This window comes from the organism of the source record quoted next, unplaced genomic scaffold (genome assembly GCF_019419815.1).
Source record: "Pyrus x bretschneideri cultivar Hongxiangsu unplaced genomic scaffold, Pyrus_bretschneideri_v1 Contig18, whole genome shotgun sequence".
NCBI classification, from domain to species: domain Eukaryota; kingdom Viridiplantae; phylum Streptophyta; class Magnoliopsida; order Rosales; family Rosaceae; genus Pyrus; species Pyrus x bretschneideri.
In genome coordinates this window covers 857,991-874,500 of record NW_025999479.1, presented here as the reverse complement: position 1 = coordinate 874,500, position 16,510 = coordinate 857,991, and the positions used below count along the sequence as shown (strand labels likewise).

General features: G+C 34.8%; 1 protein-coding gene across 2 annotated transcripts; it reads left to right on the top strand.

Moving 5' to 3' along the window:
* The first annotated feature begins 8,829 nt into the window (after positions 1–8,829).
* On the top strand, positions 8,830–14,391 carry LOC103945248 (UDP-rhamnose/UDP-galactose transporter 4). Of its 2 annotated transcripts, none has more exons than XM_009355787.3 (6): positions 8,830–9,051; positions 9,460–9,675; positions 11,560–11,744; positions 11,842–12,042; positions 12,428–12,589; positions 13,783–14,391. In XM_009355787.3, exons 2-6 carry the CDS (start codon positions 9,546–9,548, stop codon positions 14,101–14,103), a joined length of 999 nt encoding a protein of 332 aa, XP_009354062.1. In that variant the 5' UTR covers positions 8,830–9,051; positions 9,460–9,545; the 3' UTR covers positions 14,104–14,391. The 2 variants fall into 2 exon arrangements, with proteins under 2 accessions (XP_009354062.1, XP_048437846.1); XM_048581889.1 differs by having other exon boundaries at positions 13,766–13,924.
* Positions 14,392–16,510: the final 2,119 nt, after the last annotated feature.

Genomic DNA, 16,510 nt, shown 5'->3' with positions numbered 1-16,510 from the left:
ACTCTAAACACAAAATTGGACGAAATTTGGTTCTAACTTGACTCAAAACTCTTGAAAACACAATCTAAAACATATTCTAACTAGTTAGACACTTTAGAATAAATGGGGATTTGGTTTTGGACGAAAATAAAACAAACAAAGCAAGAAATTTAACTAGGCAGATTTGCACGAAATTGGTAGAATTAAGTGGATGGTAGGCTAGCTAGGAGGTCTTTCTCCACACATGTCAGACTTGCATACAAAACAATCTCCAGTTGCTTATTCAATGAATCATTAACCTCAACACCCCAAGTTAATTAGGTACGCTTAAATTAACCTTCAGATTTTCCTTAAGTCATTGAATTGAATGGAATTAGCGCATTGCAATCAAATTATTCCTCAAAAGTTCTCTACATGAAAGCGCATAATAGAGAAACAATCAAAGATCATTAAATTCTATGAAAATCATAAGTCTTGACGAGGCATTCATATCTATGAAAGCGCATGATACTTATGCCAAGAATCTACTTAACATGATTGTGACTAACAATCTTTACTACTTATGAATATAAGTTCCCAACGATTTGGTGAAGTTTCCTTATACCCTAGCATCAGATTTATGCATGCAAATTAAGTGTGCACTCTCAACCCACATACACAAACAAGTTTTAATTCAAATAGATAAGTAAATTGGATTCTCAATTCATGAAATCACAACTGGAAGTAATCAAATCATATTGCAAATATAGCCATGGTTTCGAATTTCCCCCTAGCCAAAAGGGGATTAGTTCCTCATACTCGCAAAGCAAAGATTCTTGAAATTAAACATTGAAAAACACAAGAAAGATTACACCTAAAACGTTCTAGCAATTCCAAGTCGAATAACATGCACGGCTGGGCTTCCCTTCCTTTTCCTTGCTGCGGCACAAGTTGTGGGTGGTGGTGTAGGGGTTTTGAATGGTGTGTTCTTGTTTAGGATGATGAATAATGGCCTGATTATGGTGGTAGAGTGTGGCAGGTTGTGTATAGAAGTGTAGGGAGTGGATGAAGGATGAAGAATGGAGGCTAAGGGTTGCGGCAACAAGTTTCTGAATAGCATAAGGGGGTGTTCCGAAATTGTGGCTGAAAATATGTTTATATAGTCCTAGGGTTAATTAGATAGGGTTACACTTAGCAGATTTATTGGATTAGGGCCCTAGGGTTCGGCACAAGTGAGTTAAATCCACTTAGGAGAGGGTTTGGCCCAATTAGTTTCATAAAAGGATTTGTGTAACCGAAATCCACAAGGAATGAGGCCCTTTAAATCAAAATCCAAAAGGAAAAAGGTTTAGGAAATTCGTCCAACATTGGGCCTTCTAGAAACTAGGTGTTTTGTGGCTGATTTTGGGTTTTCTAGAAGAGATAAAAGGGGGAAGGGTGCAGCACCCTTTTAGGGTTAGATAAGGCTTCTAGAAATCATGTTTTTAGGTCCACTTGCAGCTAGGATTAAGGTGGAACAAGATTAGGTTAGGATAGGATAATGTTGGATAAGGTTTTGGATAATGTTTCCTCTTTTAAGCTAATTCCTTATCCACTTTGTCTTGAGTTTAATTTCTTCATCTTCTTATCAGATTTCTAGCCTTTTGACCTCCAAATTCGTCCATCCATGTTGACCCATATACAAGCTATCCACTTAGTGCCCAAAACTGCTCCAAAATGCACCAAAGTGCACTTTCTTGGTACTTTAACCCTTTGGACCTACAAACACACGAAAATGAGTTGAAATACTACATTAACTAAGAAATAATAACACAAATGCACAAGAATAAGCTAGCTAAGTTGCCTAAATATGCTCATATCACTCTACATGGAGAGATTATTTTGTAGATGAAGGATCTAATGGAAATGTGGGATTGCTTACTCACTTAGGAAGAAACCTATTTGAGACAAAGATCACGAGCTATGTAGTTGAAGGAAGGGGACCGAAATTCAGAGTGGTTTCATAGGAGAGCGTCAAATAGAAACAGAAACAACTTTATCATAGGCCTACGAGATGGGGATGGTGGCAAGGTATTGAATCAGCTGTTTTACAGTACTTTAAGAATATTTTTACTTCACAAGGTGTGCTCCCTAATGTATGTTTATTGGGTCTGGTTACAAAAGAGGAAGTCAAGGGTGTGTTGTTTCAAATGGATTCTTCCAATTCACCAGAGCCTAATAGGATGTCATCTTTGTTCTATCAAAAGTTTTGGCACATTGTTGGTGGTGATGTAGTGAGATCTGTTCAGTTGTTTTTTGAGACAGGTAAGCTACTGAAAAAGGTTTGTTATACGCATGTGGTTTTGATACCGAAGGTTAAGGAGCCTCAAGACATGTCTCAGTTACGTCCAAGTAGCTTGTGCAACGTCCTATATAAGATATGTGCTAAGGTGTTGGCAAATCGGTTAAAGCCAATATTATCTTCATTGATTTCTCTGTTTCAAAGTGCGTTTGGACCCGGGGGCTTAATCTCCGATAATTCTTTGTTGGCAATCGTGGTTGGACATTTACTCCATAGTAAGAGAAGTGGAAATGAAGGTTTCTTTGTGTTCAAATTGGATTTGAGTAAAGCTTATGATCGAGTTGAAATGAGTTTTTTGGAAGCTATGATGACTCGAATGGGTTTTGCTGATGCTTAGTTTAAACTTGTTGTGGTTTGCGTGTCTTCCGTGGCATACTCTTTTCAGGTTAATGGGGAGGTGAAAGGGTATTTGTTCCATCGCAAGGATTAAGGTAGGGTGATACTCTTTCACCCTATCTCTTCCTTCTTTTTGTGAAGGGTTATCTACTCTAATTTCTTCGAACGAATGGGAAAAGGGTTCTTCATAGGATTCAAATTGCAGATTCGGCACCAAGTCTCCACCATCTCTTGTATGCGGATGATAGTTTCTTTTTCGGTCGTGCTACTTAGACCTGGCATTCGTGTCGTGTTTCTCGTGTTCGTGTCGTTTTCGTGTCATACCCGATAGCTTAACGGGTCGTGTCGTGTAATACCTGTTAAAGTAAACAGGTAATATGACCCGACCCGAAATCAACCCGTTAATATTATCAGGTAATATGACCCGACCCGTTACCCGTTAAGAAAATTATATTTTAAATCAATAAAAATGAAAAGAAAAACATAATTTGACCCAAAAAAATGTAAAACATAATACTAAATTAGTATATACATACTAAATTTCGGAGTTGGCCCCTTAATGAACGTTGTAAAGTTTTTCATTACATGTTATTACATTTTTCACACTTATTATTATTAATTTTTCACTCAAATAAATAACATTGTTCATGAGATTTTTTAAAATCCACACTTATTTATACTTTCATCAAGTATAACATAAGATTTTATGGTATCCACTAGTGTAAATATTTTAAATTGAAGATCGAATTCATTCATTGTATTCATATAGGGTCAATGAGTGTAGCTGTAAAAATCATCAAAATCGGAGTTAAAATAACCGTTAAATCGTAATTTTTCGTTTATAAGTTAAAACCGTCGAAAAGTTTTGTCTCGTTACTTGATCTCTGAATGTTTTTTTTTTTTTTGCAATTTTTGGCGTATGCGATCTCGAAGCATATATAAACAAGTTTGACGGTTGGATCGTTGAAATTAGTTTCGTAGGATGCGTATCCCATCAAAACGATAGATTCACTGACACTTAAGAGTTTATTTATACTTTCATCAAATATAACATAAGATTTTGTGGTATCCACTAGTGTAAATATTTTAAATTGAAGATCGAATTCATTCATTGTATTCATTTAGGGTCAATGAGTGTAGCTGTAAAAAATCATCAAAATCGGAGTTACAATAACCGTTAAATCGTGATTTTTCGTTTATAACCATCGAAAAGTTTTGTCTCATTACTTGATTTCTGAATGTTTGTTTTTTGCAATTTTTGGCGTATGTGATCTCGAAGCATATATAAACAAGTTTGACGGTTGGATCGTTGAAATTAGTTTCGTAGGATGCATATCAGATCAAAACGATAGATTCACTAACACTTAAGAGTTTATTTATACTTTCATCAAGTATAACATAAGATTTTATGGTATCCACTAGTGTAAATATTTTAAATTAAAGATCGAATTCATTCATTGTATTTCTTTAGGGTCAAGGAGTGTAGCTATAAAAAATCATCAAAATCGGAGTTAAAATAACTGTTAAATCGTGATTTTTCGTTTATAACCATCGAAAAGTTTTGACTCATTACTTGATCTCTGAATGTTTGTTTTTTGCAATTTTTGGCGTATGCGATCTCGAAGCATATATAAACAAGTTTGACGGTTGGATCATTGAAATTAGTTTCGTAGGATGCATATCACATCAAAACGATAGATTCACTAACACTTAAGAGTTTATTTATACTTTCATCAAGTATAACATAAGATTTTGTGGTATCCACTAGTATAAATATTTTAAATTGAAGATCGAATCCATTCATTGTATTTGTTTAGGTTCAAGGAGTATAGTTGTAAAAAATCATCAAAATCGGAGTTAAAATAACCGTTAAATCATGATTTTTTGTTTATAACCGTCAAAAAGTTTTGTCTTATTACTTGATCTCTGAATGTTTGTTTTTTGCAATTTTTGGCGTATGCAATCTTGAAGCATATATAAACAAGTTTGACGGTTGGATCGTTGAAATTAATTTCTAAGATGTGTATCCCATCAAAACAATAGATTCACTAACACTTAAGAGTTTATTTATACTTTCATCAAGTATAACATAAAGATTTTGTGGTATCCACTAGTGTAAATATTTTAAATTGAAGATCGAATTCATTCATTGTATTTATATAAGGTCAAGGAGTGTACCTGTCAAATATCATCAAAATCGGAGTTATAATAACCGTTAAATCGTGATTTTTCGTTTATAACCGTCGAAAAGTTTTGTTCCGTTACTTGATCTCTGAATGTTTTTTTTTTGCAATTTTTGGTGTATGTCATCTCGAATCATGTATAAACAAATTTGACAGTTGGATCATTGAAATTAGTTTCATAGGATGCGTATCCCATCAAAACGATACATTAACTAACACTTAAGAGTTTATTTATACTTTCATTAAGTATAACATAAGATTTGTGGTATACACTAGTGTAAATATTTTAAATTGAAGATCGAATTCATTCATTATATTCATATAAGGTCAAGGAGTGTAGCTGTAAAAAGTCATCAAAATCGGAGTTAAAATAACCGTTAAATCTTGATTTTTCGTTTACAACCATTGAAAAGTTTTGTCTCATTACTTCATCTCTGAATGTTTGTTTTTTGCAATTTTTGGAGTATGCGATCTCGAAGCATGTATAAACAAGTTTGACGGTTGGATTGTTGAAATTAGTTTTGTAGGATACTTATCCTGTCAAAACGATAAATTCACTAACACTTAAGAGTTTATTCATACTTTCATCATTTTGATGGGATACGCATTGATGTTATACTTAATGAAAGTATAAATAAACTTTAAGCGTTAGTGAATCTTATCGTTTTGATGACTTGGAATAAATATATTAATTATTTATATATTTTAAGTGTTAATTAGACTATGTTTCAATTAGTATGTGATGATATTTAATAATAAAATTACATTTATGTTTTTTTATTACGTATTTTATTTTTATTCAAGTTAAAATGTTATAAGAGATTAAAAAAAAAAAAAAGCTGGTTACTTTTTTTCTTTGGGTTAAACATTAGGCGGGAAATGGATGGATATAGGTTGCAAAATTTCTCAAACATTAGGTGGGAAATGGATGAAACTCTTGAAATATTAGGCGGGAAATTAATTATTATAATTTTTTTTTATGTTTTTGGTATTTTTAAATTACTTGATATTTTTATTTTTAATGTGTTTTATGATTTTTAATCTCACTCTTTGCCTATAATATATTATAAAAATAAATAAATAAATAAAACTTAAATTTTAAAATTTATATAAAATAATAATAGAATAATAATTAATAAACAATATATACATATTCATTATATCTATTGCATTTTATAGTAAGTTTTTTTTAGTAGTTTAAAAAATTAAAATCATCAAAATAACATTATTCTTATCATGTCGAAACAGGTTACTCGCGTGTCACTTTCGTGTAAACCTGTTAAGGACCCATTATTAACGGGTTATTATCGTGTGACCCGATAATGACCCGATTAGTTATCGTGTTGACCCGAAACCCGTTATTTTCGTGTCGTTTACGTGTCGTGTTAACGGGTCGTGTAATAAATTGTCAGGTCTAGTGCTACTATTGAGGACTGTGGTGTTGTTTAACATGTACTGGATGTATATTCTCAAGCCTCTGGCCAAATGATTAATTTTCATAAAAGTAGTGTTGCATTATGCCATGCAAAGTTTCTTGCTCCCTAAATCCTTTTGCGAAGAACTTCAACAATTAATGGCAAGGTTTTGGTGGAATAGTGTCGTCAAGTACTAAAAAATCATTGTATGTCTTGCTAGAAAATGTGTCCTCCTAACCACGAGGGCAGGTTGGGCTTTTGAGATCTCTACGCCTTTAACTTAACCCTCCTTGCAAAGCAAGGATAAAGGTTTGTCCATCACACACTGTCTCTAGTGGCTCGAGTGTTGAGGGCAAAATACTTTCATAATGACGTTTTTTGGAATGTCGTTGCACATCCTACTGCTTCCCTATGTATGGAAGAGTATTTTGAAGGCACAATGTGTGTTGGAGTAGGGCTTAAGATGGGCTATTGGCAATGGCGAAGACGTTCAGGCATAGAAGGATAGATGGTTACCGAGACCATTATTTTCAAGATTATTACACAGGCTCCTTTTTCACTTGGAGAGCTAAGGTGAAAGACTTGATCGTATTAGAGGACATGCTTTGGAGATTTGAGCTGTTGCAACAGCTATTTGCAAAGGAAGAAGTTCGTTACATTTGTTTGATTCCACATAGCATTCGAAGGTCACCTGATAAGTTGATGTGGCATTATGAAAAAAAAATGGTTTTTTTTTTTTTTTTGGGATCTTCTGGCAAGAGTGCTTATAAGGTGGCAAGAACAATTTGTGCTTCTTCGACTTTAAAGTCTTCTTCTTCTTCTGACGATGGGGGTGCATATTTTGGTCTATAGCAAGAATTTTTTAAGGCGCGTGTCGCCAAAAGTTGAAGTGTGTGGGTGGAGCATTTGCACTGATGCTTTTTCGACAAGAGCCAACCTTATAACCAAGGGAGTGAGGCTCGAGGTTTCGTGTCCAAGATGTGATGTTGCTCGAGAAACAACGCAACATGTACTGCAGGTTTGTAGTTTATCTCGTGCGGTATGGTTTGTTGCACAATTAGGCTTGGTGATGATGGTGAATTCTAATGAGTCATTAAGGGAATGTGTCCAAGATGTGATGTTGCTCGAGAAACAACGCAACATGTACTGCGGGATTGTAGTTTATCCCGTGCGGTATGGTTCGTTGCACAATTAGGCTTGGTGACGATGGTGAATTCTAATGAGTCATTAAGGGAATGACTGTTCTGAATTTGGGAGGACAAAAGGGTGAATTTTGATGCAGTACTGATGGTGATTTGGGCCATTTAGACGGAACAAAATGGTGTGGTATGGGAGGCGCAATTTTCCGAACCTTTGGAGGTGGTTCAAAGGATGTTTGATGGTGCTGTACAAGTGAATGAGGGAGTTGGAGGTACTGAATGGTAATAGCGGGGAAGGAATAAGTTTCAAGGTGGCGGGGGTGTGGAGGTTTCAAGGTATTGCTTCGGTCAAGCAAGGGGAACTTCTTGCTATTAGGGCAGACTTGCACCTTGCGAAGTCTCTTGGATGAGATCAAATTGTAGTGAAGACTGATTCTATGGAAACTATGGCTGCCTGTAATGGTAGTAGTATGGATCTATCTAGTCTCGACTTTATTGCCACTGATATCTAGGAGTTGATGTTTATGGGTACAATATCGTATATCCTCGAGAAGTTGTAATGGTGTGGCTCGTTGCCTCGCCAAGTCAAGAGGTCACGTTTATATAATCGTGATTCAACAGTTTGGTTTGAGGAACATCTAGACGTCAATAGGGATGTACTCAACCAAGATTTGTACTCTCGATCAGATTTATCAATAAAGCTATCATTTTCCATTCAATAAAAAAAAAAGTATGCCTTTGACAAAATCTCCCACTAAGATTATGAGGGATTTCACTAAAGATTTACATAAAACCTTTGTAAATCAATGACATCAAAATTACGAAAATGACGACAATACATATGGATTTAATGTAATCACCATCAAGATGGTTAGATAATGATTGTATTAAATACATATATTACATAAATTATATATGACCGTTAGACAACGGTTATATTAATCATCTAAACTACATACCCTCTTTGTCAACCAAAAGAGAGTGAAAAGACTATTTAGTATTCTGTCACAAAAAAAAAAAAAAAGTTAAGAGCAGTAATGTAATTTCACAAAACAAATTTTTTTCTATTTTTTGTTTAAGCATTGCATATAAGTGATTTTAACATCTTTAATTGTAAAAAATAAAAAAATAAAAACCTCTTATTCTCTCTTCCTACTCATAGGTTCTCTCGCACTCTCTTCCTCTCTTCCTTTCTTCTTCAATTTTTTTCATTCCTTTTATACAAAAAAATAAAAATAAAACACTTCACATGCACTTTACGTGTGGACATACATTAGTATAATTTTGCTCAAATTTAAAATTGAATACATTCCTTACCATTCTCGTAGCTTGTAAAAGATCCATAAAGATATACCCTCTCTCCTGCTCCCTTCCCTTGTCCCTTCTCTTGTACGATGAGCACAAAATGAAGCACCTTTCTCCAAATCCAAACCTAATTAAGATGAATCTTAATTACAATAAAATAAAACCTAGAGAGAGAGAGAGGGTTGATTCACTTTCTCACATTCTACGTCTCCATCTCTGTCTTTAATGGCGACGAGGACGGCGTTGTTCAATTCCGCAAACGCCATCGAATTCGGGGCGTTGTTCTTCTCTCAAACTCCTCCTCCTCCTTTTATTACGTGCGCAAATCCCGAGGCCTTCTCTAAATCCTCTTCTTCTTCGTCTTCGTTTCTCAGGTTCCCACTTTCAGCTTCCCACTCGCTTTTCGTTTTCCATTGTTTTCCCGGGAAACTGAAGCATTGGAGTTTTTGTTTAATTGGGGTGCTGGCTGCTGCTTTGGATTTGACTTACATTTTCTGTTATCTGTTATGCAGTTTGAAATCCAAATTTTATTTTATCATATTTTGTTTCCCTCTCATTTTTTCGTGGATCTGTTTGGGATTGTAGCAATGGCGGTTCAGATTTGGAAATTGTTTTCTCATTTGTGTTCTGGGTTATATTATTGTATTGAATTCATGGTTCTTTTGTGTAGAAATTCAAATCTGGGATCAATTTGGAAATTTAATTGCTTTTTCTGTGGTTAATTTGAAAATTGCTGATTTTAGTATTCATGGTGTGTAATATGATGCCCTAATACTGCACAGATAACGATTCGGGCGGGCGGATTGATTTATGAAGGCTAAGTAAGCAGTGAAGAATCTGGTGATCAAGTAGGAGCTGTAGGTTAAAAATGGCTTCAGCAGGCAAAGCTGATCGGAAGGCTTCTCTTGATGCCGCGTCATGGTTGTTCAATGTCGTCACATCTGTTGGTATAATCATTGTCAATAAATCGTTGATGGCTACACACGGTTTCAGTTTCGGTAAGTTTCTGTTGTCCTGTTTTGTTCGCTGACTTTCTTCGGTTGCATTCCCCTATAAAATCAGTAATCAGTTTGATGCCTATTTTTTATTAACATCTATCAAATTTCTGAGTGTTTTAGTTCTTAGAATCACATTGAAATGTCGTAAAGGACGCTTCTTTTTTCTTTTATATATTGCTATGTTTTTTGAAGTCGTTATGAAAATGTTTATTCTTGGCTTTCGGGTTTCGGTTTGCCTCTCGTGAGTTGGTAAATTTTCTCACTTTGCTTTTTGGAAAATTACCTTTTTTAGTTTTCAAATTGTTATTGCTCCTCCTTTTCCGCCAATTAAATTTAAAGACGGAGGGAGTGTAACTAACCTCGAAGCCATACTCTACTCGATGAATATAGATCACAGGATTGGGGGAGTTTATTGACATAGCTTATGATTGGTGTGTGGAGAAGGATCTATTTGATCTTGGATATAAACAAAACCTCTATGACTTAAAGATGGTCCTGAAAATCATTGCATAAAGTTGACTAAAGAGGACACATATTTTTCTTTGAAATGTTAATTCTACTTAATGATTTAGGTTCTAATAGTTATAAACTTAATGATTTAGGTTCTAATAGTTATAACTGAAAGGTGGTGCAGAAAAGGAAAACGAAAATGCATAGATTTTCCAATTCACTGTAGAATTGTAGGCTTTAACCCTGTAATGATCTTCCTCAGATTTGTTCTAGTCTCTAGGCCCCTTGTTCTTGTTGGTAGCAAGAGTCGAAACGTGGGGATGATGGTGAAACATTTTGGCATGCTAAACAAGATGGATTGATGGTGGTGATGATAAGATTGGAATTGCTTCTTTTGAATGTACGTTTCTTATTAGATTTAACCATTCTCTAAGAAGTGGGGAGTTATGAGAAGGGAAGAATTATGCAAATAAGTCGGTAGGACCCTAATTGCCATCAAACCAGTTTTATTAAGTTTCGTTCTAGTCTAGTTGCAAGGTAGCCCAAAATTTCTCAAAGAAGAATCACACAACCACGCGGTGGGTGCAGAAAGAACTATTCTCTTCTGCTAAATAATTCTCGATGAGGAGCTTGACTTTTGTGCACCTAAGGTCCAGTCCGCAATTAGAATAAAGTCCTCTAAATTGTATTTTGGCCATATTTCTCTTCCTTAAGGAGAAATTACAAGTCTACAAGCGTGTCCGGATATAAATATATCATAAATATAATATTATTTGAGTGATACTACCTGAGTAGTGTGCATGACATATTCTTAACATGTCATCGACATGGCAACCGTCTAGTAGTGTGGATGGTTCATAATCTTACAATGGTGGAGCCAAGATTGTTCCTAAGGAAACCAACTTTAAATAGTAAACAGTGATACTGAAATTTAAGGTGCCAAAACAATAAACTCATCTATATATGCAATGCAATCATTATAATTACTGCAATTTTGATATCTCATCTGTTACCATTCCAAAATCAGAATCCGAATGAGAATGTGAAATAAAAAGTAATGGCAATTTGACACAATAATGAGATAGGGATAACGAACAGGGAAAGATTTTAAGAAGCTGGCTTAGATAGGAGGATAAATTAAGTAAAAATTGAGGCATTAAGTGGCACACATGGATCAAGTGTAAGAAAAGAGAGTCCAAGGGTGAGGGCTCAGAAGGGTCAGCTCTAATATAAAATCAAATAAATTAAGATACAGTACGAATGAACAAAAAATTGGCAAAATGTGAGAAGGGTCAGGTGACACATTAGGGCCTTGAATGGCTCTGCATATGTAATCTAACACACTGCTGCTTTAAAAGAAATAGAAGATTTTATTTTGGGAAACTGTAGCAGAAGATTTTCATCGATCTTGACATTTTTCTCTACATAATGCAGCAACAACATTAACGGGTCTGCATTTTGCCACAACAACCTTACTGACCGTTGTTCTTAAATGGCTGGGATATATCCAGCCCTCTCAACTACCGTTACCTGATCTATTGAAATTTGTTTTATTTGCGAATTTCTCCATAGTCGGAATGAATGTGAGTTTAATGTGGAACTCTGTGGGATTCTATCAGGTTAGTGTTGGTAAACTAGTGAATACTACATATTTTTCTTTTTCGTGATATAGATTTGAAAAATTAACATGGTTTTGTTTTCAAACATTATTGTCAGATCGCAAAGCTGACTATGATCCCAGTATCATGTTTTCTTGAAGTTGTCTTGGACAATGTGCGTTACTCAAGGGGCACAAAGCTGAGCATAACATTGGTTCTCCTGGGTGTTGCAGTTTGTACTGTTACTGATGTCAGTGTCAATGCCAAGGGCTTTATAGCTGCTTTAGTAGCAGTTTGGAGCACTGCCCTTCAACAGCATGTAAGTACCTCTTAACTGAAACTCGTGATCTTATATAGATACAGTAGGACCACAATGGAATGGGTTATGGTCGTTAAGCGAGTCCTGGTCTCTTGAGGCTCGACATATGAAGTTTCAACTCAATTGATGTTTCCATCTATTATTTTTAAAATGCATCCACTTAAGAAATCTTCAAGTTGTTTAACCGGCTAACCTTAATCAATAGCCATATTATTTCTAAATGGGTTGGGGCTGTGCGATGTTGAGTGTCCAGATCAGTTTGTGTATAGGATGTGTTCTTAGATGTGGATTGACTAATTTTGGTCAACTCCAAGCCCCACTTTAGCCATTTTTATTCTGTTTGTCCCTTGCCTTGCAACATTGTTCACTATCTGAGTTTGTGCAGTATGTACACTCTCTTCAACGGAAGTATTCTCTTGGGTCTTTCAACTTATTGGGACATACTGCACCGGTACAGGCTGCATCTTTGCTGATATTAGGCCCCTTCTTGGACTACTGGTTGACAAATAAAACAGTTTACGCATACGACTATCATTTGATATCCACAGGTAAGTTATATATGATAATCTTATTATTGATAGATACAAATTTATCATAGTGGGGCCCAATTACTTAATGTTTCAGTACCCTTTGTATGAATAATATTCTTCATTATTCATGCTCAGTTGCATGTGCTCTGAATGTTAGGCCCACATCTTCTCTTGTGACTGCATCTCGCAGCATGTTCATTATATTCAATATCATAGTTAACCATTCAAAGTAGTTATTAGATTTATTTCTTTGTATTCCATGACAAGTTTGCACAATATTTATTAGATCCTTGGTTTCTCCAATGTATTATGTTGATTGTTGTTTCAATTGTGGTGTCAGGCTCTAATCGTGTGGTTGTGTTAGTAACGTCATGATATTTTTAAATGTGGGCAGCTCCTAATCTGGTGAGCCTTAAAATTTTTCTTGGCAAATTCCGTAAGAGATTTATGGTGCCAAATCAATTAGTTTTGGAAAATTTATTTATCAGGAAAAGAAACCATATTTCCTCTCTCTGTATTGTATCAACCTGAAAAGGTGCCAATATGAGTGCACAAAACTCTATACTACTTCAAGCCAACAATAGTACACACATAGGACTCCTTTGGATGTGCTTTTATAATGGTAGAAAGTGCTTTTAAAGAAATTGTTTTTGAGTTCCAAAAGTACTGAAGTGCTTTTCCAGGATTCCCTTAAGAGTTTTGCTAAGAATTGGTTGTAAAAACATTTTCACAAAAACGCTTGCAAAGTCATTTTGAAAGAACTTCCAAACAAGTTTCAAAATACGTTTTTCGTGTGCAATAACTGTGCAAGATTTGCGGCATCTCTCATTTCTCTGTTGATCTTATTGATGATTTGTTCTTTTTCTCCCAATGAAATTGAATAAAAAGTTATCACTTCTCAAGTATAGTCAATTAATTTTCATGTTTCATGTACTCCACAGTTTCTTCTTTATGATAATCTTTATAATATACAGGTGACTCTTTTTTCTGGTATTTGTTTTTTTCCCTCAATAGGGCCTGATTGACACAAATAGTCTTGGATTTTAAGCAAACTTTAGTTAGACCATTATATGATAGGTCTTTTCAGACAAATAAAAATGGGTGGAGTTTGAAGCGGTTATTATGACATATGACTACCTGCATTTTGCTTACAGCTGAAATGACTTTGTCACTGCGGTTAATGATTTCAGCAGCTATTTGTTTTGTGCAGTCATTGATTGTCCTGTCTTGCACCATTGCGGTTGGAACCAACCTCAGCCAGTTCATCTGCATTGGTAGATTTACTGCTGTGTCGTTTCAAGTCCTTGGCCATATGAAGACAATCCTGGTCTTGATCTTAGGATTCATATTATTCGGGAAAGAGGGTCTCAATCATCAAGTAGTCATAGGTATGTTCATCGCAATATTGGGAATGATATGGTACGGCAATGCCTCGTCCAAGCCAGGAGGCAAGGAGCGTCTTCCAGGCAGCAAATCCCAAAAGAACGGTGGCTTATTATCAGAATCTTCTGATGTGGATGAGAAGGTCTAGAATTCAGTGACAGGTATGACAACAGTTGGAGGTAAATCGAAAGAAATAGAGAGCGCATTGTGGTCAGATGATTCGAGGAGTTTCTTGACAAGGTTAAGCCAGATCTTTCGTCCCTCCGATTATACAACATTTTTTGTTTTCACCATAGCTCATCATATTCATGTTGTTGAATTTACTCACACTGAAAGTTCCATTGCATTGGATGGGTGTAAAAGTTCCCTCTTGGAAGTTTACCTTGTACCACAGTTATTTTTTTATAGTAATTTATTTGTTAAGTGAGATTCTGACCATGTCATGTTGTGGGTGTAAAAGTACCCTCTTGGAAGTTTACCTTGTACCACACTTATTTTTTTATAGTAATTTATTTGTTAAGTGAAATTCTGACCATCTCATGTTGTGAGGTAAATAATATGGGGAAAAGGATCCTCGTGGGATCTTTTTCCTGGGAATTATAGGAATTCTGTGATTGTGACCGTTCATCGTACATTATACGGTCAGAAATCATTTCAAAATTTAAAATTAAATATAAATAGTACTTAACGATTTTTTACCACACGATATACGATGAATGGTCACGATCATGAAATGCTTAGGATCCCCAAGAAAAGGATTCGGGGAGGATCCTTTACCATAACGTGCATAAGACATTTTTTGAATTATGGCGTGTTACGTGTGACATGCACGTTTTAAATGTATTTATATGCATAAATTGACAAAAGAAGAGTCAAATATTTGACATAAATGAATAATCTTAGATCATGCTAGAAGAAAACCCTTGTAAATTAGTTAAAGCAGCAGAATTCACATAATCAAATCGGTATTTATAGAATTTACATTAAGAATAGAGAAAATAGTATTTAATAAACAATTGATTGAATTACATTATTCCATTGTGAGGCTAAACCTACCCCCTCCCTTTTAGTGTAGATAATATTGTTTGTTAAAAAAAAAATAAATCATTTGACAACTAATTTAATCACATTATTATCCGTGTGCGAATGACATTTTTTTATAACCAGCATTACACGCCTCCTAAGATGTTTTGAACGTGTTTAAAAATAGAGAAAATAATATTTAATAAACAATTAAATGAATAACATTATTGTTAGCTCATTGTGAGGTTAAGCTCACCCCCTCCCCCTTAGTGTAGAAAATATCGTTTGTTAAACAAAAACAATTATTTGACAACTAATTTAATCACATTATTATCTGCGTGCGAAAGACATTTTTTATAAAAGACATTACGCGACTCTTAAGATGTTCTGAACGTGTTTAAAAATAGAGAAAATAATATTTAATAAATAATTGATTAAATCACATTATTGCTAGCCTATTGTGAGGCTAAATCCATCCTCTTTCCCTTAATGTAGATAATATCGTTTGTTAAAAAAAAAAAAAAAACAATCATTTGACAACCAATTTAATGTATTTTAATCACATTATTACCCAGCGAAAAACCTTTTTTATAACAGACTTTACACGCTTTTTAAGATGTTTTGAACGTGTTTAAAAATAGAGAAAATAATATTTAATAAACAACTGATTGAATCACATTATTATTAGCCCATTGTGAGGCTAAGCCCATCCTTCCCCTTAGTGTAGATAATATCGTTTGGTAAAAAAAAGAAATAAAAAAATAAAAAAAATCATTTGACAGCGAATTTAATCACATTAGTATCCGCGTGTGAAAGATTTTTTTTATAGCCGGCATTGCACGACTCTTAAGATGTTTTGAACGTGTTTAAAATGGAGAAAATAATATTTAATAAACAACTGATTGAATCACATTATTGTCGGCCATTGTGAGGCTAAGCCTACCCCTCTTCCTTAGTGTAGATAATATCGTTTGTTAAAAAAAATAATCATTTGACAACTAATTTAATCATATTATTATCTGTGTGTGTATGATCTTTTTTATAATCGGCATTACATGCCTCTTAAGATGTTTTGAACATGTTTAAAATAGATAAATTGAATTACATTATTGCTAGCCTATTGTGAGGTAATAATGACACACCCGGACCCGGGATGTCCACTAGGACTCCAAATCGAGCTATGTTGGCTGACACCCGGAAGGTGACGAAGCCATAAATTGTATGGATGTGGAAGATGTGAATAAATTTAAATCTAAAAGTGCCTAAATACAAGAAGGCGTGATGAGCAAGTATGAACCCATTTCACATGTGATGACAGAACATAAGTACAGTACAATAAAATAAGGTGAGAATTATACCATCAATGATAATCACCTACACAAGATTTGCCAATAATCCTTGTTGGTACAAAAACTCTGCTACTAACACCTGGAGGGGCAAAAAACAAGGGTGAGTGGGCCTAAAAAATAAAGTTTTAATAAAAACCTTTTGAAAGCGTTATAACTCTTTGCCGTAAAACTAGTATGGTTTCC